Source organism: Mangifera indica, chromosome 16 (genome assembly GCF_011075055.1).
Source record: "Mangifera indica cultivar Alphonso chromosome 16, CATAS_Mindica_2.1, whole genome shotgun sequence".
In the NCBI taxonomy this organism is placed as follows: domain Eukaryota; kingdom Viridiplantae; phylum Streptophyta; class Magnoliopsida; order Sapindales; family Anacardiaceae; genus Mangifera; species Mangifera indica.
In genome coordinates, this window is record NC_058152.1 from 1,478,362 (window position 1) to 1,501,294 (window position 22,933).

The 22,933-nt window shown below is 35.9% G+C and overlaps 3 protein-coding genes, 2 long non-coding RNA genes and 1 other non-coding gene across 11 annotated transcripts; 3 read left to right on the plus strand and 3 right to left on the minus strand.

The window, feature by feature from the left end:
• The first annotated feature begins 1,672 nt into the window (after positions 1 to 1,672).
• LOC123199624 (tubby-like F-box protein 5) lies at positions 1,673 to 5,248 on the plus strand. 6 transcript variants are annotated; one of them, XR_006498392.1, is made up of 7 exons: positions 1,677 to 2,035; positions 2,285 to 2,663; positions 2,763 to 2,850; positions 3,299 to 3,428; positions 3,517 to 4,245; positions 4,841 to 5,031; positions 5,097 to 5,248. XR_006498392.1 is itself a non-coding variant. In XM_044614654.1 (5 exons), exons 2-5 carry the CDS (start codon positions 2,319 to 2,321, stop codon positions 4,187 to 4,189), a joined length of 1,236 nt encoding a protein of 411 aa, XP_044470589.1. In that variant the 5' UTR covers positions 1,673 to 1,962; positions 2,285 to 2,318; the 3' UTR covers positions 4,190 to 4,481. The 6 variants fall into 6 exon arrangements, 2 of the variants coding, with proteins under 2 accessions (XP_044470589.1, XP_044470588.1); XR_006498394.1 differs by having other exon boundaries at positions 4,795 to 5,248; XR_006498391.1 differs by having other exon boundaries at positions 4,841 to 5,248.
• Positions 5,249 to 8,860: 3,612 nt separating this feature from the next.
• Positions 8,861 to 8,934, minus strand: TRNAN-GUU. Its single transcript has one exon. It is a non-coding gene; the product is annotated as a tRNA-Asn (tRNA).
• Positions 8,935 to 9,644: 710 nt separating this feature from the next.
• On the minus strand, positions 9,645 to 13,693 carry LOC123199806 (U-box domain-containing protein 5). Its single transcript, XM_044614868.1, has 6 exons — positions 13,191 to 13,693; positions 12,990 to 13,062; positions 12,638 to 12,823; positions 12,033 to 12,140; positions 10,783 to 11,918; positions 9,645 to 10,635 (listed from the first exon to the last, which is right to left on the minus strand). The coding sequence occupies exons 2-6, from the start codon at positions 13,044 to 13,046 to the stop codon at positions 9,891 to 9,893; spliced, it is 2,232 nt and encodes a 743-aa protein (XP_044470803.1). The 5' UTR covers positions 13,047 to 13,062; positions 13,191 to 13,693; the 3' UTR covers positions 9,645 to 9,890.
• Positions 13,694 to 17,988: 4,295 nt separating this feature from the next.
• LOC123198693 lies at positions 17,989 to 18,437 on the plus strand. Its single transcript, XR_006498121.1, has 3 exons — positions 17,989 to 18,094; positions 18,213 to 18,278; positions 18,371 to 18,437. It is a non-coding gene; the product is annotated as an uncharacterized LOC123198693 (long non-coding RNA).
• An 88-nt stretch (positions 18,438 to 18,525) lies between these two features.
• Positions 18,526 to 18,922, plus strand: LOC123198728. Its single transcript, XR_006498125.1, has 3 exons — positions 18,526 to 18,601; positions 18,686 to 18,751; positions 18,835 to 18,922. It is a non-coding gene; the product is annotated as an uncharacterized LOC123198728 (long non-coding RNA).
• Positions 18,923 to 21,281: 2,359 nt separating this feature from the next.
• Positions 21,282 to 22,192, minus strand: LOC123199546. Its single transcript, XM_044614581.1, has 2 exons — positions 21,511 to 22,192; positions 21,282 to 21,412 (listed from the first exon to the last, which is right to left on the minus strand). The coding sequence occupies exons 1-2, from the start codon at positions 22,166 to 22,168 to the stop codon at positions 21,282 to 21,284; spliced, it is 789 nt and encodes a 262-aa protein (XP_044470516.1). The 5' UTR covers positions 22,169 to 22,192.
• Between the last annotated feature and the right edge of the window lie 741 nt (positions 22,193 to 22,933).

Genomic DNA, 22,933 nt, shown 5'->3' on the forward strand with positions numbered 1-22,933 from the left:
TTCATTGGAAATGCTATATTCCATGAGTGATTTTACAAACAAACAAATCAAAGATCATATGCAAAATAACATAACATAACGAAATTTCAAGATAGGATTAAAGTATATAGATGGGTAAAATATAAACTTAGGAAGTTTGATGTGAAATATAAAAAATAGGATATTTAATTAAATAACCATTTTAGGGTTTCATACTTTTAATTGAAACTTAAGAGATTATATAAATCTATTCATTAGAATACGGTTTAATGATTTTATCCCTATAGCACAACTATATTTAACTTGTGAATTAGACAAAGGCTAATAAATTTCGACAAAGAATCACAATTTTTCAAACTAATTAAATCTCATTGTTAATGGGTTGAAGGGTAAGTATAAAGTGTAAAATCGATGTATTTTAAAGTTTGGTGTTGAATTTAAAATTTTTATTGTTTAAAATTATGTTTTACCTTTGGGGTTTGTATTTCAAATTTTCAATTGATGAATATTATGTTTTTTTTTAATGGGAAAATTTGTTTCAGTGTTGACAAAAAATTTGATTTAAGAAGCATTACGATGTGATTTTGACAAATAAAAGTATATTTGATATTAAATGGTAAAAAACTTATTGATGATATATCATGTCTATCGATACTATTCAAAAATGGAAGGGGCAAAAGTAATTTTTAGGTTTTTTTTTACAGGTTATTTGATATTCTACTAGGCCTTACACCTAACGAGGATAACTCATATTTGGTAATTGATGTTTTGAGGGGCAAATTAAAATTTGATAAATGCGACACTCAATAGACCTCATATAATACTTTTCACATGGGGTAGATTTATAATTTTATAGTTTAGGTTTTTTAATTTTTTTTATTATAATATAAAGTAAAGTTTATGTTATTCTTTTCCATTTGAGGTAAATTATTAGCCTTAATTTAATCAAAATTACAAATTTTCATACGAAGGTTTCACCCCCATAAAGGGTAGCCTCCTTGACCTTACTCAATGATGGAGTAATGAGACCTCTACAAAGGGGTTTTTCCCTCTTAACCCTCGTATTGACTCTTGCTTAAGTTTACAAATATGTTCTTTAGACATGACCAGAGTTTATATTTAAACAAAAATAGTTCACATTTTTTGGTTTTAGGTTTAAAGGTTTTTGGTTCACAATTTATGATTTACAATTTACGATTTATAATTTAGTACAATACCATCATACATTTTGTTTTGTTTACTATTTCAGTGATATATAAAGTTTTAATATATAGATTATGTATTATTATATAATTAAATATTATTTTATCTTTAATTTAAAATTATTTAACCACATAATAATATATAATTTATATATAAAAAATACGTATGAATAGTCTTATTAATAAACAAAATATGACATTATAAATATACACTAAAAAAAAAAAGGGAATTTTTAATAGATACTTTTATTCTACAAGTATCTACAATAACCTATCTCCTACAATGTCAACTATCAGGTAACTCCCTGTAATATTTAACTATGTCCAAATAATCTATAATAGACTTAGTAAAATCATATAAACCCTAAATTAACTAATTTAAACAATTACAAGTAAAAGAACCATGAAATAAATAAAATCACGCGAAAAAAAGATTTTAATACAACAAAGGAAGGAACAAGGTTTGGTCAAAATCATAAATTCCAGTGGTGGTAGCATCATTATCACTGGTTTGGTGGAAAAATGCCTGGTCAGTCCACAGAAATAGAAATCAAGATTAAATTGCCACGCGTATCAAACACTAGGTGCACAGAACAGCAGAAATGGAATTCGTTATAAAATTATTAAGGATGAAAAAGGCAAAGTGGGTTTGGATCCGTTTTAAGTGAGAAAAACAGCGTTGATTGGAGGAGGGTGTGTGGATTAAGGCGGTGGTGGTGGTGGCGGCGGCGGCGGCGACGGTAGACAAAGGAGTGAAAAGGGCATGTTGGAAATATGATAGGTAATAAGACATGTTCTTAGTTTCTCTCATTTGTTGGCTCGCTTCGTCTCCCGTTTCATCATAGGTGATTCAGGTTTGTCTTTTTATGTTAATCATTTTTTTTTCATTATATTTTGTTCAATGTTTCTCTTGATTTGTATGTTTTTCTCGTGGGAAATTGTTTTGACATGTTCGTGAATGTTAAAAGTTTAATTTTGCGTCTGGAATGAATTGAAGTTTTAATTTTTAGCTTGATTTTCTTGTAATTGAAATGGTAGATCATAGTTTCTATTTGAAATCTTGAACATATCCAAACAAATTGGAATGTTATGTGTGTTTGCAGCTTGTGTATTGAAGGGACTTGATGTGTTAGTGTAATGGTGTCCTTTAAAAGCATTGTTCGCGAGCTTAAGAAGATGAAAGATGGGATGGGCTGTATATCGAGGAGGGCAGTGGAAGGCAAGCGCAAAAAAAGTCATATAGCTCCTGATCAAGGGCTGCCCCCATCTGATTCAAATCAACAGAGTCAGTGGCCAAATCTACCACCTGAGTTGCTTCTAGACATTATTAGGAGGGTGGAGGAGAGTGAGACCTCGTGGCCGGCTCGTGCAGTGGTTGTTTTTTGTGCTTCAGTTTGTCGGTCGTGGAGGGAAGTTGCCAAGGAAATTGTTAAAACCCCTGAGCAGTGTGGAAGGCTTACATTTCCCATCTCACTTAAGCAGGTGCTTCTTATGTTTCTCCTTTTATAATTCTGTCTTTATTTATCATGTTGCCAGTTTATTTGACTTGGTTTTGCTGCTTCTATTTGTACTGATAAACAGCCTGGTCCTCGAGAATTTCCCATACAATGCTTTATCAGAAGGGATAGAGCAACTTCTACATATCTCTTGTTCGTCAGTATGATGCCTTGTAAGTCCTCTTATCCTCTTTGTTTCCTTTTGTGTGGAATTTAGATTTTTATGCCTGTATATTTTATTTTGCTGCTTAATAATATCTCTGTCTTCTAATTCATATCATTTGTATTCTTGGAGTTTTTTTTATCAATTGAATGAGTGATTATCCACCTCTCCTCCCTTAGCTGTGTTCTTGAATGGAATCGATTTCAAGAACCATTCTGTTGAAATTCAGTTTCTCTTTTGTGGTTCAACGTCTAGAAACTTAATATGGCATTACCTTCACTTAACCTTACGACATTATCACGGATCACCTAGTGCTAGGATAAAGTTGACACTTTGTTATTATTATTTTTAAATTTCTAAAAGCATGGCTCATTTAGTAGCTTGACTGTATACATTACTGAGATGGAAATTTCATTATTGGTAAGAGGTGTTTATTGGTTGTGATGTTGAATTGACAGCTGAGGATGGAAATGATAAGTTGATGTTGGCAGCCAGAAAGGTTAGAAGGGTGACATGCACAGAATTTGTGATATCTTTGGTTGCTAATGATTTTTCTCGGGTCAGCAGTGCATACGTTGGTAAACTGAGGCAAGTGTTTGCTCAATACACTTGTTACTAAAGTTGATAAGCTTTTCTTCAATTTTCATTTAACAATTTATTGCCACATTTTTTACAGGTCTAACTTCATGGGTACCAAGTTCTCCATATATGACAACCAACCTCCATGTGGTATGGCAATTCAGCCAACTAATTGTATGAGTCACAGATTTCATTCTAAGCAGGTCTCTCCAAGAGTACCTGCATATAACTACAGAATAGGCGCCATCTCCTATAAGCTCAATGTTCTGCGTGCTAGAGGACCAAGGAGAATGAATTGCATCATGAACTCTATTCCTTCCTCTTCCATTGAGGAGGGAGGTACTGCCCCAACACCATCATCATTTCCACAGTCTCTTAAAGAGCACATTTCTTCCTTTCCAGGTTTGAAGGAAAAGGAACCAGTGATACATAACAGGGCCCAAGGTTTGCCAGTTTCACGAGGATTGACAATGGGCTCTGTCAAGCCGCTGGTTCTTAAAAATAAGGCTCCTAGATGGCATGAGCAGCTACAATGCTGGTGCCTAAATTTCAAAGGGCGTGTCACAGTGGCTTCTGTTAAGAATTTCCAGCTTGTGGCAGCTATTGACCCAACCCAAAATGTGCCATCTGCAGAGCAGGAGAAGGTTATTCTGCAATTTGGAAAAATTGGAAAGGATATCTTCACCATGGATTATTGCTACCCACTTTCTGCCTTTCAAGCCTTTGCAATCTGCCTCAGCAGCTTTGACACAAAACTAGCGTGCGAATGACATTATTGCAGTGCTAGAAATGTCTGCCATTGTCTCCCTAATTGCATTCTTAAATTGTAAGTTTATGTTCAATGCAAAAGCTGATCCTGCAGTCATTTACAACTCAATTTCAGGAGTATGGTCGATAATTTTCTAGCATGCAATTTGACTTGTGATTTGCTCTTATCTTCTTGTCGCAACTGAATTAAATTAAAGAAGATAAATGGATTATATTTTACATGATTTTGCAGTGTGTCCTTGTTATCAATCTAATGAAATTGTATAGGCCTGAGATGCCATACTTGTTTTTATCTATAAGGTGACATGACTTTTGCCCTTAGCATTCTTAAGAGGATGGATTAATAAGATGTGAATATTAGTTGGAGCTTAAATTCTTGAACTTCTCTTTTTGTGTTGATACCCTCTTTGCTCTGCAGAGATCTAGTTCCTTTGGATATTTTGAAAATATTGGGTAATTAATTAAGATAGTCACCTTTTAAGGGATGGATGCTTGAATCCAACATACTTCTGTCTTTTTAGCTTGAGCTTTGCATATTTCCATTTCTTTCTCACAACTTTTAGCATGGTAGATAAAGAGTGTCTAGTGTTGAATGAATGTATTGCAGAAGCTGTTATTTCACCGGTGTAATCAGAAAGTGTTTTCTTTAATAGCTTAGCTTCAGTGGAATCCATTGGGTTGCTGAGTGATAGTGTCAACCATCTCCTGAGATTTGTCATGAAGAGTCTTGTGCTGAGAAATGTTGATTCTCTATTCATGGAACAAACATTGCTGGGAAAGTAACTTGGATTCTTAGCAGGTGAAACTCAAGGTTTAATGATTGGTTCCACTAATATTGCACCAGGTATGTTAATGATTTAATCTTGATATGTCAATCAAAAGCTTTCGAACCTATGCTCTCTTTCTTAGGTGCCGCCACTATTGCCAAACTACTCCTACGAGGCATCGCTTGGACTCTTCTTAGCAACAGCAGTCTCTAATGCTGTACTAACATGGCAATTTTGCGTGTCATAATAACAATACTTAGGCTTTGAATGGAAATGGTAGCTGAATGTCATAAATCTGGCTGGAAACAAAATGCCAATACAAATCACACGAGCACATAATTCTGCCTACCCTAACATTCATCTGCAAAATCTCTTTTCCAGGTAAAAATCTACAGGTTCACAGTGACACAAGAAATGATCAAACTGATATAGCCTATACTTCAAGATGGCTTATTCCGAGCAAAAGAAGCAAAATGTCAGAGGAATCAATAAAACACAAATTTTGAACCCATCTTGAACATCTTAATGCTACAGATTCTACATAAATTGAAGAACACTGCATGATATTTATATAATCCTATAACTAAGTTCCAAACTTCCACATTTTCTTATCCCAGAGTAAAGTAATGAATTCCTTCAAGTAAATTGAAATGGCTGATATGGAATAAGGTTCATGTGGTTTCCAGCTATATGCTTGATATTCTCCTGTACAAATCATACAGCAGGCAGGATCTTAGTAAAAATTTGTTGAAATATATAAGGGGCTGCATGTGGTTTTCAAGCAAGACTCACTATTGCTTACATATATTTCCATTACTTTCATCCGATGCAAAAGCTATCAACTAATATCTATCATTCCAACGGAAGTAGAAAGACCCAAAATAATGTTTTTAAACAACTACACTTTCATCCCATGCAAGAAGAAGAAGAAGAAGAAAACCAAATCTTGATTCTTGAGAGACTCTACTCTCAATAATGACTAAAAGTTTTAAAGTGGTAGGATTATCCAAGTCATTCAAGTATACTGTTCCCCTTTCTTGAATCGAAAACCCGATAAAGAATATTCCCATCACTGGATAAAAACGATTATATTCTGAATAATGGCTAAAAGGTTTAAAGCAGTAGGGTTATCCAAGTCATTCAAATATAAAATTCCCTTTTCTAAAACAACATCCTCATCACTTGATCCAATTTTTAACACCCAAAAAGGGAAGAGAAAAAGAAACTAGCTGATGACAATACAAAAAAAGAAAGCTCGCCATTGGTGGCATGAAAAAAAGAAGTTCTTGATGACAATGCAAAAAAGAGGAGAGAGAGAGAAAACTTAAAAAAAAATATTTCAAAATTTTATTCAAAATAAAATTATTAATTTTTAAATTTAAAAAATAAATAAATAATATTTTATTATTTTTAATATATTATTAATTAAAAATCGATTTTACCTTGACAAAATTTACTAATCCGAATAATGTTAAATATTTAAGTTTTTTAATAAATAACTAATACTAATTTGAAAAAGCAATACACCTTTGGGCTTAATTTTTTTTTTTTTTTAAATAAATGTATGTTTAACAAGAAAATGCCTGTACGTGTAAGATGAAGCCTTGTAGAATTAACAAGGAAAAACACGTAGCACTAGTTAAAGAAATAGATGGTACGGAAACTAAGAAGAATCTGAGTTCGGCTGCATCTCAAAATGCAATTGGCTGCCGTATGGAAAGAAATTGTACTTTCTGACGACGCCAATAATAAATTAATAAATTTGAGGATGTCCAATTCCAAACCATATCAAAATTTTATTCGAACAGTGTCAGTTCCAATTTCTAACACAAACTAAACCAGTAGTTAAACATCAACTTTCATGTCATTACATGTCAACAACGCCTGTAATAAAACCAGAACACTGGATATGACAGATCTTCTTGGATGACACCAGTGTGAAATACTTCACTTTCAAAAAAACAAAGACTTGAAATTGGCCACAGCATACAAAAGCCAGACGTTTTCTCCCCATATATGTATATATTACGCTCGACCTTTGGAGAAGGAAATTCGGACCATTCGGATTCATTCCCCAGACGTCGCAAAAACGTTGGAGATCAATCTGCAGCTGATCATCCTCAACGGAAAGTCTGATTTACAAGCTTTTGTAATTCATCCTCCCATGGGGGAAAAGATTGAACTTGCTGCAACAGAAATTTCATTTTATTTTGACAGTGAGAAATAGTTACATATATATATGATTAGTTTACGTACTTCATGGAGATCAGGCAGAGGCTTAGGATCAGGCAGAGGGGCCAAACACATCTTAGTTCCCGAAGTAAACTGATGGAGAGCTCCCTGTCTTTCAGTTGGACTGCTCAGTATTTCGTGTGGTAGAGCTGATAGAATAAAGGGATACATGCTTGTGGCTTTTGAATGAACAGGTTTAAACGCTGGAAATTTGCCATTTTGCTTCATTTGCATAAGCATTCAAGCGAAAGTCAATTATAGAGGAACCATATATATACTTAACTAGTGAATCACTGAGAAGACTCTAGGAAACTCTATATTCTTACCGCCTTTGAGCTTAATTCTTCACTATACATGAAAATCTGTTGATCAACTCGCTGCCTCAACAACAACATTAAATTTAAGCTCCCACTTGAAAGATATATATATATATATATATATATATATATATATATATATATATATATATATATATATATATATTGTTGAAAAACTCTTCCTGAAGAGTAAAGTTAGACATGTTACCTCGCGTTTTCTTTGAAGAGTTTTAATATATTTTGCTGCGTCTTCAAGAACAGTAACTGTATCTGAGCCTTCGAACGTCGAGTCAGGGATTATATTTTCCATCCCCTTAAATTTATCTCTAAATGTTAGCTTTCCTTCCTGTAAATAATACATAGATATATAAAAGGATGATACTGAAGAGTATAGTTTTGGCGTAAAATTGGAAATTTTACTTGTGGTGTAACGTTATCCCCATTGACCTGGCCACCTGCCGAAGAACTTAACCTTCTTCTTTTAACCTTGGTCGGTTCCCCAGCCTCCGGCAGCACCTGAAACACCGAAAATATCAGTTAGAAATTAGCGAATAGGAAAATGAAAAGGAAAAAGTAAATGCAAATACGCCCACCTCTCCATTTTCTAATGTGCTGGTGGCATTGCCTTGAATAGACAGCAAGCTTTCAGGTATTAACAAATCATCATCACCATCATTGACCATTACTGCACCGTCTACGTTGGGGGAATCTTCGAAGGACATTTGAGAGGCCCTCCTCAGGTATTCATCAATTTCGGTTCCCACAGAGGAAATGTCACTGCGGTTTGTAGATTGAATATGAAGGGCACCCAAAAAGGTTAAATTGGGAAAATAAGGTTTCTCTGCATGATAGACTGAGCTGTTGTCGGCCACACCATTTGAGTTACAATCAATCCCATCAACGCTGGAAGGGAAGTTTTGACTTTGAGTGGGCCTAGCAAAGCGTAACAAGTCTGATAAGAAACTGTTTCTCATCTTCCTATTGAAACCAAAACAAAACACAAGAAAAGAAAAACTTGTTTACAAGTTCGAGACTCAAGGGAAGAGAGAGGAGTGAGATAGATTACAGATTTTAGGTAGAGGTGAGAGTTGACTGGTTGCGTTAGAAATGCATGCGTATAAAAAGAGAGAGGAGGATGATGATGAAGATGATGGATAGAGAGAAAGTGAGTCCATTGCATTCATCAGTGAAGTGACAATTCTTCGCCAATTGCTCTAAACGGGGTTCGATTTCGTTGGGTTCTGGGTCTCCCAGCTTTGACATGACAGCTTCTGGCCATTTTTCTTTTGAAATTTTTCACTCTTGCCAAGACGAAAAATCTAAGTGAAAAAAAAAAGAGAAAAGGACTCAAAAAGTCCGCTAGAGGAAGGGCTTGAACCTTCGACCTTGTGGTTAACAGCCACACGCTCTAACCAACTGAGCTACTCCAGCTTCTCAAGAGCAGTAAAAATCTTAATCAAATTATCAAAAAAGTGACCCAAATAAGTTATAAAATTTTAGTTTGGAACAAATCCCAACCAAATCCGGATTCGGAGCCTGCAACTCCATAAATTCAGGGTGGTAATTGAGATAGTCAGAGGTAGAGGGTCTCCATCCATCAGTCCATCCTGACAAGACAATCTATGGCTACAAGCCTAAATAATCAAAAGAATAATGACATGTTTGCACGAAGAGAGAGAGAGGAAGAGAAGTGCTAATAAAGAAAGACAACCCAATAATCCAAGTATCGGGACGGCATAAACTCATTATGGGGCTCTAACAATTCATTATGGCAATGGCAGCAAAGCTTACAGACAAGCTTGTCAAGTCTCGTCAAACCTTTTTCAGCACATTTTATGGATGCAGACGCAGTGTACTCTTTGTAAGCTTGATTTGCCCTCTCAGTTCTTTGTTGCCAGCCCCATCATGCCTATGTAAATGTCATAATAGTAATGGAAACTGAGCCTGAAATTCCAACTGGTAACTTCACTCTCAATCTCAAACAGACCAGAAACCTGCAACCGAAAAATGGACTAGTTGAAGACATAAGAAACAACCCACCAGCCCCAAATGGTTTTAAGTGGCAATTTCAGATGGTTTGAAAGTATGAGTTGGAAACTTATCTATCATATATTAAAATTAAACTTTTAATTTATCAAATGTTAAAAAAACAACACACCATAAAAAACTGTACATTAATCGGATCCGGTAAATAGTGATACAAAATACTTCATAGAAAACACTACATGTTGAGAATTCTAATTAGAAGCAAAAGCCCTCCAGCCTTGGTGGAAGAAGATCCTAAATCACATGCTATGTTATTTGTATCGTGTATTGTATATGTATTTTGAGTCTCTGCTACTAAATCAGTAATGAAAAAAGAGCTAAACATGAAGTTTCATTTCTTTCTAGGTGCGAGCGAACTTGGTTTTTGAAAACACTGAAAGTTTCCATGCAAAAAACCCGGATGATTTCTTTTCTTTAGTGTAGTTGTCTGAATCTCCGGAAGAGTTTTCATGATCAGACTCGATACATTCTTGCTCAACGCTGGGTTGGATGTCTCTCAGGAGACGAAGCAATTCCAATGCTGTCACCTTTCCATTGTCATTCCCATTAATTGATATACTCACGAGGGATGGGATAACACCTTCACTCATGACCAAATGGCAATAACGAACATGCTGCGAACATAAGGAAAGGAGAATGGTCACCGCATGTTCCTGTTCCTCCTGGCTTCCCAGTTCAAGTAGTTCAGCCAGAGAAGCCAGACTCCCACTGGTTTCAGCAATACAAGCTCTAGCCGCTTCATTGTTACACATGTTTTTCAACACTGTTATACAGTGCCCTGCAAGGGCAGTATCCTTTAAAAAGGGAACCAATTTTGGTATGCACTCTGAAGGTGCAATGTGGGAATAAGTTTCACTGTCTGATGACAAATTATGCAGAATTTTTATAGCATGCTCCTTGAGTTCTCTGTTCTTGGAGTCAAGGATCTTTAGGATGGACGCAAGAGCTCCAGATGATACAATTTTAGTTCTACAATATCGATACCCGGATAACTCTTCAATGATTGCAAAAGCCTCACTCACTTCTGAATCAAGAAAAGATGCCAGCAGTAAAAACTCATTTTCATCCAAGCATGGTATTCCACTTCTGCACAAGGCGGCAGAATTAATCAAATCAATAAGCTACACATTTATAAAAATAATGGTAGACATGACAAGGATGATCAATACAGCAAAGATTGCCCTAAATTACAAGATTAGTCAAATATGAAGAAAATACCAGAGAACAAAATACCTGTTTTTGCTTATAAATGCCAATAACAATTGAGATCCAACCCTCTGGGCCCTAATGTCATGTATGTCTCGTGCATACCTTAGAAATCGCATGAGAGGTTCAACAGAATTCATAGATGACAGAGAAAAGCAAGCTTTGCTATTGTGCTTTAAAAGGCTTTTAACATATTCAACCACCTTATATTGATCTTCCCACTTAAGTTCACCAAGCCTAGATAAATTTGCCTCATTTATGTTTGAGGAAGCTTGAAATCCGTGAAAATCATCATTGGTCTCCATTGATATCAAACTTAACCCATCTGCAATCTTATTGTGTGGGATATCCGAATTGTAACTAGCATCTAAAGATCCAATTGATATATTGCTAATATCCAATGGAAGCTGTAGATCATGCATAGAACTGCCAAAGCTAGCAATGGACATAGAAGTATCCAGTGAGTGCAGGCTTTCTGTTTGCATGCTTGGGTCAGGAATGGTGATTCTATACTTAGTACACCACTTTGATATCAGTTCCTTTATGGCTGTGTTTGGAGTCAAAGATCGATGGACCAGTTTCATTTGAGTTTTTGGACATGTATCATTACCCTCATCCAACCACTTTTGTATCCACATCCTCTCAAAGGTTTGCCCAGAGTCAATGATAACAGGGTCATACATTAACTTCGAAGATAAGGGGCATTTAAACTCCTCCGGGAGTATAGCTCTACTTAAGATGTCAGTTTGAGCTTCATACTCCTTAAATCCTGTGCGATATTCCACTTCAACAAGCTGACTGCAATCAGAGAATAATCCCTTATCCTGAGCAGAGGCATTGTCTATCTGCTCTCCCATAATTGAATTTCCATACTTCTTCAACAAATGCAAAAGGTACTTTAAGAGCTTTTTCTTGGGTGATTCATTGTCACGAACTTTATCCAGCAACTTCCTTATAGATCTTTTCTCTGTTAAGATGGCCTTTGGGGTAGTAATATGAAGTCTTCGAGCTGCAAGTTGTAAAGCTTTGGTTTCTGAGCACTCCAGTGAATCTGACGCAGAAGCTCCCTGCTGGAGCAATTCTCGCACAACCTTCCCAGCCTCTTCTTCAGATGAATCCAGGAGAAAAGTTGCAACCATAAGATCACCAATAATTTGAGAGATCTGCAAATGAAACTTTGGCATAAAAATCTATGAAAGAGAGATCCAAAAGCAGAAAGAGCATTACCCATCTTTGTGGGCAAAATAGAAAGAGAGATCCAAAAGCACAGAACAAACCTCAACAGCCAACATTACTGGAACCATGTTTTGGATTTGGCTCAAACTTTGTTCCAACAAATTCCTTGACCTCTGACATCTCGACACTATGACATCCCCTGTTAGTGCCTGAAAGTAAATAAAAACATCTATCAACCTAATCTGAGAAGTAACCTGACAAGCAAAAGACAACCAACACTTCGGATATAGAACTACAAAAAAGACAAGTTACTGAATTACATCAGTTTTTTATCAACAATAATATATCAAGAGATGCAATCTCAAGATCAACAAAAAGTTCTCGTACAATATGGCACTGCAGGTAATATTCCATCTTTAAACATAAAACAGACTCAATTTTTCCAGGAGATAACTGTGGAAGGCTAGAACCAAACTACAGAAATCAATACGTGCAAAATCCCCTAAATCTTGAACAACCTGCTATTAATTTCTTTAATAGTTGGTAATTTTAATCACATTGATGGATTTTCACAAAGAGTGTTCTTATCGTATACACATATTATAAAAAGAGTTTACCAGATTATAAAAAGAGAAAAAGGCAAGATGCATACCAGATAGAGAAAAAGGCACAGATTATAAAAAGGAGAAAAAGGCAAGATGCATACCAGATAGAGTTTACTAGACTCGCTGCAATACTGAAGAATTAACTTGGCTTTTTCAATTGCATTATTCAACATGCACAGTGCTTGAATTCCAGATGAACAGCGAGGCCGAGCTGCTTCGATTTGTGGAAATACACCTGCAGTTCTCTCTACCAATCTCATAAGTTCTGTGCACATAACACGATGCACCTGCAATTGTGAACTAAAATCCATGAGAATTTCCAGACTAACATGATTCACTGATTAAGCTCACTGTTAAACAGTTGCAGAGAAAGAATTAAAATCGCTTGTTGCAGACATAATTAAATTCAAACTTTGCAATTGGAAAAGAGAGACTTCACTGAGAAATTTATACCTTGAAGGAATATGGAGATGGCAGAGTTTGCACTACCTCAGCAGCATCAGTCCCCATTCAAAAGGTTTATAACCTGAATTCCATTAACGCCATTAACATTAAAAGGGATTTAAAAAAATTTATCATATATAGCGCATCAGACAAACATATTCACCAATCCTTAGTAATCACTAGAATAAAACTGGAAGAAAAGCAAAATACCTTATGAAACCAGAACAGTGATGAGAAGCTGCCCTCTCAAACCCTCAATTCTCAAAACAATAAATTCACTCAGTTTTCACAAGAAGTTCTTTTCAACTACAAAGATCTTAAGTTACTCAACAACTCCCAGAATTCACGTTCATAATCTTCTTATTAATATAAACCAGGCGGTTAGGGGTTGCGGATGAATGAAATGAGAATACAAAACATGAAAACAAGAAGAACCCGGAAAAAGATAAATAAATAAAGACTAAACTAGAAATCTTATGTGAAGAAACAAAGCATCCGTGTGCATGATGATAAGAAGTAGAAAAATGAAGTCGATTCTCTCTGGACAATCAAATCTTTGCACACAAAAAAAAGACAAAAATGGTGAAAGAAAGTAATGTGATTGGTGATATTTCAAAATGGAGAAAGACTGGTCAACCAGCACAAGAATTATGGCAACACTGGCTCATAATTTTTCCGGTCGTCTCCTCTATGGCCCCTGGAAGACTAAAGGGTTAATGTTTCAGAAATAAGGTACAAACAAACACGCGTTATAAACACTGAATGGATATGATCCGTCGGATGTTTAAATTGTTGAATCTAACGGCGATTATGATTGTGTTGGAGACAAATTAATCTATGTAAGGATATTTGTTTCACGTTTCCGTGTCGGGACGAGAGTGCAGTCCTGGTTGAACCGATCTTCAAGTCAAACAAAGCACGTGCACCAACAAACGACTGATTTTGGTCAACGTTTGTGCTGTAGATATCTGGAGGAATCAACGTTTCCCAACAGGATCGGACATGAATACGGTTAAGGGGGCGATCCAAGTGATCAAGTCGATCAATTCATGATTGAATTTATTTAAAAATAATATTTTAAATAATTTTATATTATTTATTATTAAATACATAATTTAAATTATTTTAACATCAAAATAAACTTAAATAGGTAATAATAAAAATTTTTTTTTTTTACCTAATCTAAAAATTTAAGTAGTTTGATCTATTTTAGTCAAATTTCAAAAACGATAACATGACTAACTCTTTCATTGCCCATTTCCTCCGCCAATTTGGTGCCCCAATCCCTCCACCCCAAGAGGTACCACGATCCAAATTTCATAAAACTTCTAAATTTTTCAAGATCAAACAACCCTCCGCTCTTTTGAGGACATAACATAATCTATTTCTAAAATGAATAAAACAAGTTGTGTCATGTCAAACCATTTGTTGAATTATTCCTGTTCAAATGGGGAAACATTTATTAATTGTTAGGGTCATTCGATAACGATGTCAAACCATTTGTTGAATTATTCATGTTCAAATGGGGAAACATTTATTAATTGTTAGGGTCATTCGATAACGATTTGTATATCAAATATAATATTTTTAAAATAATACGTGAGAAATCGGCTAGAAATGATATAGTTAAATAAAATATGATATTATTGGAGAACAACAAAGTAAGAGATTGAAATATATTAAAAAGCAATAAAATTATATATGTTCAATTTTAAATATTTAATTAGATATTTAAATAATATATTATTATATAATTAAAAAATTTTAAATTAAAGATAAAATAACATCCAATCATATAATAATAAATAATATAAATATTTAAAATAATATATTATTTAAATTTATAATTAAATATTTAAAACTAACTTTGTTTTTGGAGTACAGGACCAAAAGGTATGATGGCAAATAGCAGTGTTGGGAGGTGAATATATACAAAATTCGCAATTTCCATGATGTGACAAGACAATTAAAATTCAGCAAAATTATATACGCAGAATTTATGTAAGGAAAATTACACATTGTAATATGACAGTAATGGGATAATACTTTTTCGTCAGTCTAATATTAATATTGCCGTGTCATTATCATTTAATAATTGTTATTTTAGTTTATATAATTTTTTGGGAAATTAAAATAATTACCCCAAAGATTAAGGGGCAAAACGAAATTACCCCAAACTTTTAACATTAAACGAAAATGCCCCAAAATTGCGAAGAGACGAAAATGCCCCTCCACTCAAAATACTCCATAACCACGCGCACAAAAGCCAGACACACGAAAACAGTCCGTTTTGAACTCACGTTTCGCGCACTCGGCAACTCCGACTTGATCCGGCGATTTTTCCGACTTTTCCGGCAACGACGATGGACAAAAAGGTTAGTAAAACAACCCTTGTCATCTCTTTATGCATTTTATTTCACAATTTGAGCGATTTGATGTGAAATTTGGGTGTAAATTGCGTTAGGGTTCGGTTTGAAATTTGGGTGTAAAATGCTTGATTGTTTGCTGATTGTGATGAATTATGTTAGGGCTTTTATGTTAGATTAGGTGTAGAGTTGATTGTTGTTGAAATGGAGTTTGAAAAACGAAGTTTGGAGGGTGAAACATGGCCACACGAATTCGGCAATCACCACGCGAATGGCGCAGTGACCACACGAATTCGTGTGGTCAGAATTCGTGTAGACGGGGAGGTGTTTTGAACTTTTCAAACTTCGTGGACTACACGGAATCGTGTGGTTGGGGGTGAAACTGCGTTTTTCATCGTGTGGTGGGCAATAATAGAAATTAGAAAACTTGGTGGGCTGGCAAACTTACGGTCAACCCCCCGAATTCGTGCGGTTGACTCACGAATTCGCGAGGTTGACGCGCGAATTCGCGTGGTGGACACGCGAATTCGCGTGGTGGGCGAAATTGCTGTTTTTCAAAGTTATCCAGCATGCGTTTCCTCTGGTTAGAATCAGGGGGCAGAATGCAATTCTATTAAATTTTAGGGTTTTTTTGATATTTTCCATATGCGATTAAATTAAAATTTAACCATCTTAAGGTTTTTTGACGTGTAGAATTCGAATTTGATATCTATTTTTTCAAATAAGGTCTCTATGTATAAAATTGAATAATTTCTTCCATAAAATTTATATAAATTTAATATAATTGTAATTTAATTTTCATACAGGTAGCTGTACAAAAGAGAAAAAGAGACGAAAGCAAAGATGAACTGCGATTTCCTCTCGAAAAACACTTCAAGGCTCAAGTTACTACACGTGGATATAGAGATATTGGAGCCGTGATCAAAAAATTATTAACAGAGAGACAATTACAAATGTTTCAACGTACATGCTTCGGACACTTCCTAGAGTTGAAGGATAGTCGATTCAGTGGGGTCCTAATACATTCCTTCATCCTTCGAGCGGTAAATAAGGTGACTTCGGGAGAGGAGTTATGGTTTCGGGTTAACGACGTGGATGTCAGATTCAGTGCGTATGAGTTTGCTATTATGACAGGCCTTCGATTTAGTCATTTGGTAGATATCGACCTCTACATTCCATCGAAGGCTACAGATCGGATCCTCCAGACATATTTTCACGGCTGTAAATCAGTTACATATGCTGATTTGAGTCGTGTTTTCCAGCAGAGACTGTGGGGGGAGGATGACACTGATGCAGTTAAGTTAGCATTGTTGTTTTATCTTCACATGGGGTTATTAGGGAGTGACTTGAGGAAAACAATTCCCCAGAAGATATTACAATTAGTTGATCATCTGGATGGGTTTAATGCATACCCGTGGGGAGTACGAGTGTGGCAGATGACATATCGCTCTATATGCGATAACATCTCCCGAATTTCTATTGATTCCGGTCCGAAAAAGAAAAAGGAAAATCAGCTTAAGCAGTATGGCATTATGGGATTTCCATTAGCGTTTCAGGTAATTATGATATTTATTAATTCAAACAAAAAATGAATGTTTAAAATAAAATTAGTTTAATATGATTGTAAATATATACAATAATCGATTTATATTGATATTGCAGTTTTGGATTTATGAGACGCTGGACTCGTTATTTCGATGGGTAGACGAGTCGCCGTATATTGGAGCCGCCCGAATGTTGAGATGGCACACGAAAGACATTCCGGGATGGGATTCTATCTCAGCTATCTTCACTGGAGATCCAGTAAGTACTAATTAATTAAATATTAACATATACTCTGAATATGACAATAATGAATACTGAAAATAAATATCTTGTAGGATGATGTTAATTTTCCATTAGATTTATCTCCTGTTGAGAGAGATACGGAGTGGTATGAGGATATCATCCGATATACAGGGATATCGGATAGTCGATCTTCTTCGGCTTCAGGAGATGCACCATCGAGTCCTCGTGACGTCAGTTCTCCGATCGTTGCTCCTCCTCCTGTTGATGCTTCTGTTCAGCCCCCTCCCACGTGCCCGATTAGCGACCCTATCGAGGAGCTTATATCACCGGGTCCCAGGCCTAGGCCCGCTACCACTGAGCACATATCACCGGATCCCGTGCCTATGCCTCCTACCACTGGATCAGATTTCTCCATTCATCACTTTGATGCTGCATTGGCTCGATGGGGAAATCTTATCTTAGATCGACTCACTGGATTAGAGGCTAGGATGGAGGATAGGTTTAGAGTCATCGAGGGTAGGATGACTCTTATGGAGGATAGATTGAGTCGTATAGTGGATACGACGACTCGTACGGAGGTCGGACACTCTCATCACACAGATACTGTCGGACAGGTAAAAAAGTTAATATTTTATAAGATATTTCATCTATTTATATACGCAATCATATGTAATTTTATAATAATTGTAAATTATATTACAGCCTTCTCGGGACGATGGTGACAGACTATCGACAGGGGCTTTCACGTTCCCGTCTCCACCTGTTATCGATGTGAGTGTTAACTGCTTATAGTTTTTTAAGAATTTTACTTTTGAAATAAATTTTAATATGTTAAAATTATTATAGCGTCGGTTATTTGATGAGAGACCATCCCGAGAAGATATGATATTGACTGTTGATATCAGCGATTATATATCATCGCATGAGGTTTTCTCGATGGCACCTCATACGATGGTTCAGGTAATTAGAACGTCATTTTGAAATAAATGTTATATCTGAATTATTTCATTATATATTTATTAATCTCGTTAAATATAACTTATCGATTAATTAATATTAATTGCTGATACTGATACAGGATGTCGGCGACGATGGATCACTTCACATGCGGTCTTCTCCGTCGACACCTTCTGTGATTATTCCGGTTAGGCAAACATAGATATACAATATTATATTTCATTTACACATATGTAATTTGATTTTTTCTAAACTTGTTAATATCGTCCTTTGTGACAGCGGCCTGACGTTTCTGTGGCTGCGCCGATTACGGATCCCATTATGACGTCTATTTCGACGTTAGAGGTACGTACAAAATATAATGAGTATTTTGTTATTTCTTTTCTTAATAGTTTGATTTACTAATATTAAATGTTAATATTGTCATAGGATACTACCGATGTCGATCGATCACCACATGCGGATGCTCCGATTACGGCTCCCATTGTGACGTCTGTTTCGACATTAGAGGTACGTACATTGTATAATGAATACTTTGTTATTTCTTTTCTTAATAGTTTGATTTACTAATATTAAATGTTAATATTGTCATAGGATACTACCGATGTCGATCGATCACCACATGCGGATGCTCCGATTACGGATTGGGAGGAGGTTGAGGTAAAGTGCTAGAAATTTCTTCTATCATATGTTACATATTTTAATTTCAACAGTTGTTTAACCTTTCTATCTTGTTACAATAGGATCTTCGTTTGATCTATCTCAACACTCCAAGCAAAGGAAAACAGGTGATCGATATTGTTTCCTAGGATGATGAGATCACTGATGATGTTGTTGAGATCACTGCACACGAGGACTAGGAGCAGGTAATTGAATTTTCAAGAAGTTTAATAACTTATTTTCATTGAAATAATTTATCATTCTATTTAGTCAATTCATGTATTTGAATACAGTCGGTCTCGAAAGAAAATATATTCGATTTAGCTTCACTTACGGATTCTCCAGCTATGACTCCAGCGATACAGAAGGTATTAAAATGTTTAAATTTTTAATAAATTAATTATATTCACCAGTAATAATTTATTATTCATTTTACCTAATGTTTCATTTGTTTTGGTGTAGTATTTTCGCACAGTTCGTGGTAGGATTGTCAAGAAGGGACCCCTGATTCGTAGTCCATACACGAATCCTCTAAAACCACGTGGCCAACGAACGAGACCCGCTATGCAGTTATCGAAAACCGAACGTGAGGAGGTTTTCAAGAAATGGTATGCAGAGCCGAACATGTTCGAGAAACGTCATGTGTATGACATAGGTGTGCGGACCAAAATTGCATTTTGGGGTACACTCATGAACACTTCTGGATGGTTGTCTGACGAGGTGAGTTCACTTTAACAAATAAATTTCGTATTTTGGTTAGATAATCCTTCTATGACATGATGACGTTATATCTTCTGTTTTTTCAGCATGTTGATTCGTTTTTGGGGTTACTACGTCGACGCCAGCATGACGATACTACGAATGTTCGGCAGAGTTGGACGACGGTTTTGAGTTGTTTTGTTGGATACATCCCCCATGAGTATGCGGCCTGGACGAGAGATCCGGATAGCTACCAGTTCCCTTCGCTCTTTACACGTATGGTGGATGCAGATTACCCACATGAGTTGCATTTGCAACCTTGGGGTATGATCGATGAGGTTAGTAATCGAATATCGAGTACATTTTGAAGAATAATCGGTTAAGATCTAATTACAATTATATCAACGTGTGCAGGTGTTTATCCCAATAAACTTTGAGAATGCTCATTGGGTAGCAGGGGTGTTGGATTTGAAGGAGTGGAAGATTACGGTTTACGACTCCTTACAGAGTTTCACAGCTGACCCGGAGCTATTTAGGCGAAAGATGTTGGGATATACGTCGATGATACCACATTTACTAGCTGCGACATCATTTTGGGCGGATTCGCATCGGAGTCCACGGGACGATCCATTTGCATTGCATAGGGTGGTGGATATACCGCAGCAGGCGCCCCTATCAGGTGATTGTGGGGTGTTCATGTTACGATACATCGAGTGTTTAGCACTTCACCGCTCGTTATGCTTTGAGGGGGAGGACTCGTTACGCTTGCGCACTCGTTTAGGCACGCAGCTATATTTTCAGGATATTGATTGACGGTTATTGTATATGTTATTTGTATTTGTATATATATTTCTTTATTCATTTCTATATATATTTATCCATCTATTGATTCATTTTATAGTTAAGAATTTCATATAATGAAAAAAATAAATAAAATAATAATATATTATCTATATATTTAAATTATTTATATATATAATTTAAATTTTATATATATATATATATATATATATATATATATATATATATATATATATATATATATATATATATATATATGCGGTTCTATCATGGATTTGATAAACAATATTTTTTAATCGAAAATGAGAACGAGATATATAACTTAACGGTGTTTCTTCCATTATTACAACAAGTCATTTTCTTTTTTCATTAATTTAAAATGTCATTAAAAGTGTGACTTCAATATGTAGATATAAAAAAACCAATATAGTAAAAAGATAATATTCGCATTAATAATCACAAACATTAGGTTTACAGAAACAAGTACAAGTACAACATTTATATTAAAATTAACATCTACGAACATTAGAGTTACAAAAGCAAGTACAAAAACAACATTTATATTAAAATTAACAAGTACAAATAACAAGTGCATTTATTTTCCATCTCTCTTCTTTCTTCCTGAACTTGATGGTACAGAACTAGGTACTGGAATAGGGCTTCTGCAGTTTTGTCTTGTATGTCCAGGTTGATGACATCGGCTACAGATAAGTTGTTCAACAACCTCTCCTTGAGAAGGCCTTCTGTTTTTATTCGCTGGACGTCCTGCACGACGACGATGCACATATGGTGGGTGGATAACAGTTGCCTCCTCCGGATGAACCCACTCTGACTGATCTCCCAATGGATTGACTGCGTCTGCATAAACTGATCGATAAAAAGCTGTGCTGTAGTATGAATGCACCCATTGAAGGCAAGTTGTAAGCTTCATATATCTGGCTACAGCAATAACGTGCATGCAAGGAATCTTTGATAATTGAAATTTTCTACAAGTACATGTATGCTCTGTCAGGTCTACCAGGGCATCATATTAGCATTGGCCACTACCAAGAACCTGGTATCGCTCAGTTGTTATAGGACGCACTTCTAAGTTTGATGACTTTCGTACACGTTTTGCGATCTTATCTTCAACCCAAGGTGTGACTGGACTGGTACAAGCATCTGTAAATCATATAAATATAAATTCATCTGGTTAGTAATCAAGTATAAGTTTAGTAACACATATTTATAACATAGTATAACAGTGAATATGAACTTACTGGCATGATTTCTTCTTTCATAAAACCATCGCTGTAATGTACCTCTAATGAACTCGATCAGCATAGTAATAGGTAAACCTCGAGCATGTTTGACTAAGGCATTAAATGACTCAGCAATATTGGTAGTCATTACATTGTACCTATGCCCTGGAAAATATGCTCGTGCCCATCGATCAAAACTCACTTCATGCAAGTATGCAGTTGCCTCAGGGTGCAAACGGGACAGTGACTTCATGACCTGTTGGAATTCAAATTCAGTGTACGCCTTGGCTGCTTTCCAATACATCCATGCGACTTTAGCATTCTTTTTGTACTTGGACCGCATGTTACAATGGAGATGGTGACAACAATAACCGTGATGCACACCAGGAAAAACTTCAGCCAATGCAGAAAATATGCTGACATGTCGATCTGAAATGATGGCCAACTGAGGTACCTCACCAATACAATCCCGCACCTTCGTTAAAAACCAGCACCATGTGTCATGATCTTCCCGGGGACCAATCCCAAAAGCAAGCGGATATATTTGATTATTCCCATCTAATGCGACAGCAATAAATAGTTGACCCAGATATCGACCCTTTAAGAAAGCAGCATCAATACAAATAACCGGTCGAATATGATGTTGAAATGCACGGATACTACAACCGAACGCCATGTAAAAGTATTTGAATCGATCCTCCTCATCCGTTAGTATATGTGTCACCATCCCCGGATTACAACGCTCCAAATTAAGGCAATACTCTGGCAGCAACATAAATGACTCTTCCGGTGTCCCCCTTAATGATTGAAGCGCCCAATTTCTCGCCCGCCATGCTTGTGCGTATGATATATCAATTTTATATCGGTCGGCGATATCAGCAATGATCTCCTTCGGTCGATAAATACGATCAACTAAAATGAATTTGGTCCTCAAAATCTGCCCCAAAGCTCGAGCACCTGTTTGCCTATGATGAGGTAATATCTGATTTCTGCAACATGTGTGATAGCTATCCAAACGACGTAATTCAAAGCTATTAGTTTCTCCCACCCTAACTGCCCGTGCACGCCATTTACATTCTTTGTTACGACATTCAAGAACCCATCTAAGCGTGTCTGATTTTTTCACTCTAAATTGATATCCCCTACGAAGCGCGTCTTGAGTTATCGCATCAATCACATGTTGTTTACTAGGAAATAATGTACCAACTTTTGGAGAATCAGTATCCGTCGATGCTTTAGAGTTTCTAGATGTAGATGGTTGATCAGGAAAAGGTGGTAACCAATGAAATGCATCAGTAAGAACATTCCCACCAGCAAAATTTATTTCTGGAAAATAACTCATACCTCCAATATCGTTATTACCATAGGTCTTCTCTTCAATCTCTGGTTCTTCGATTGGAATATTATGTTCAACCTTTCCATTAAATTCACTCCAGTCTGG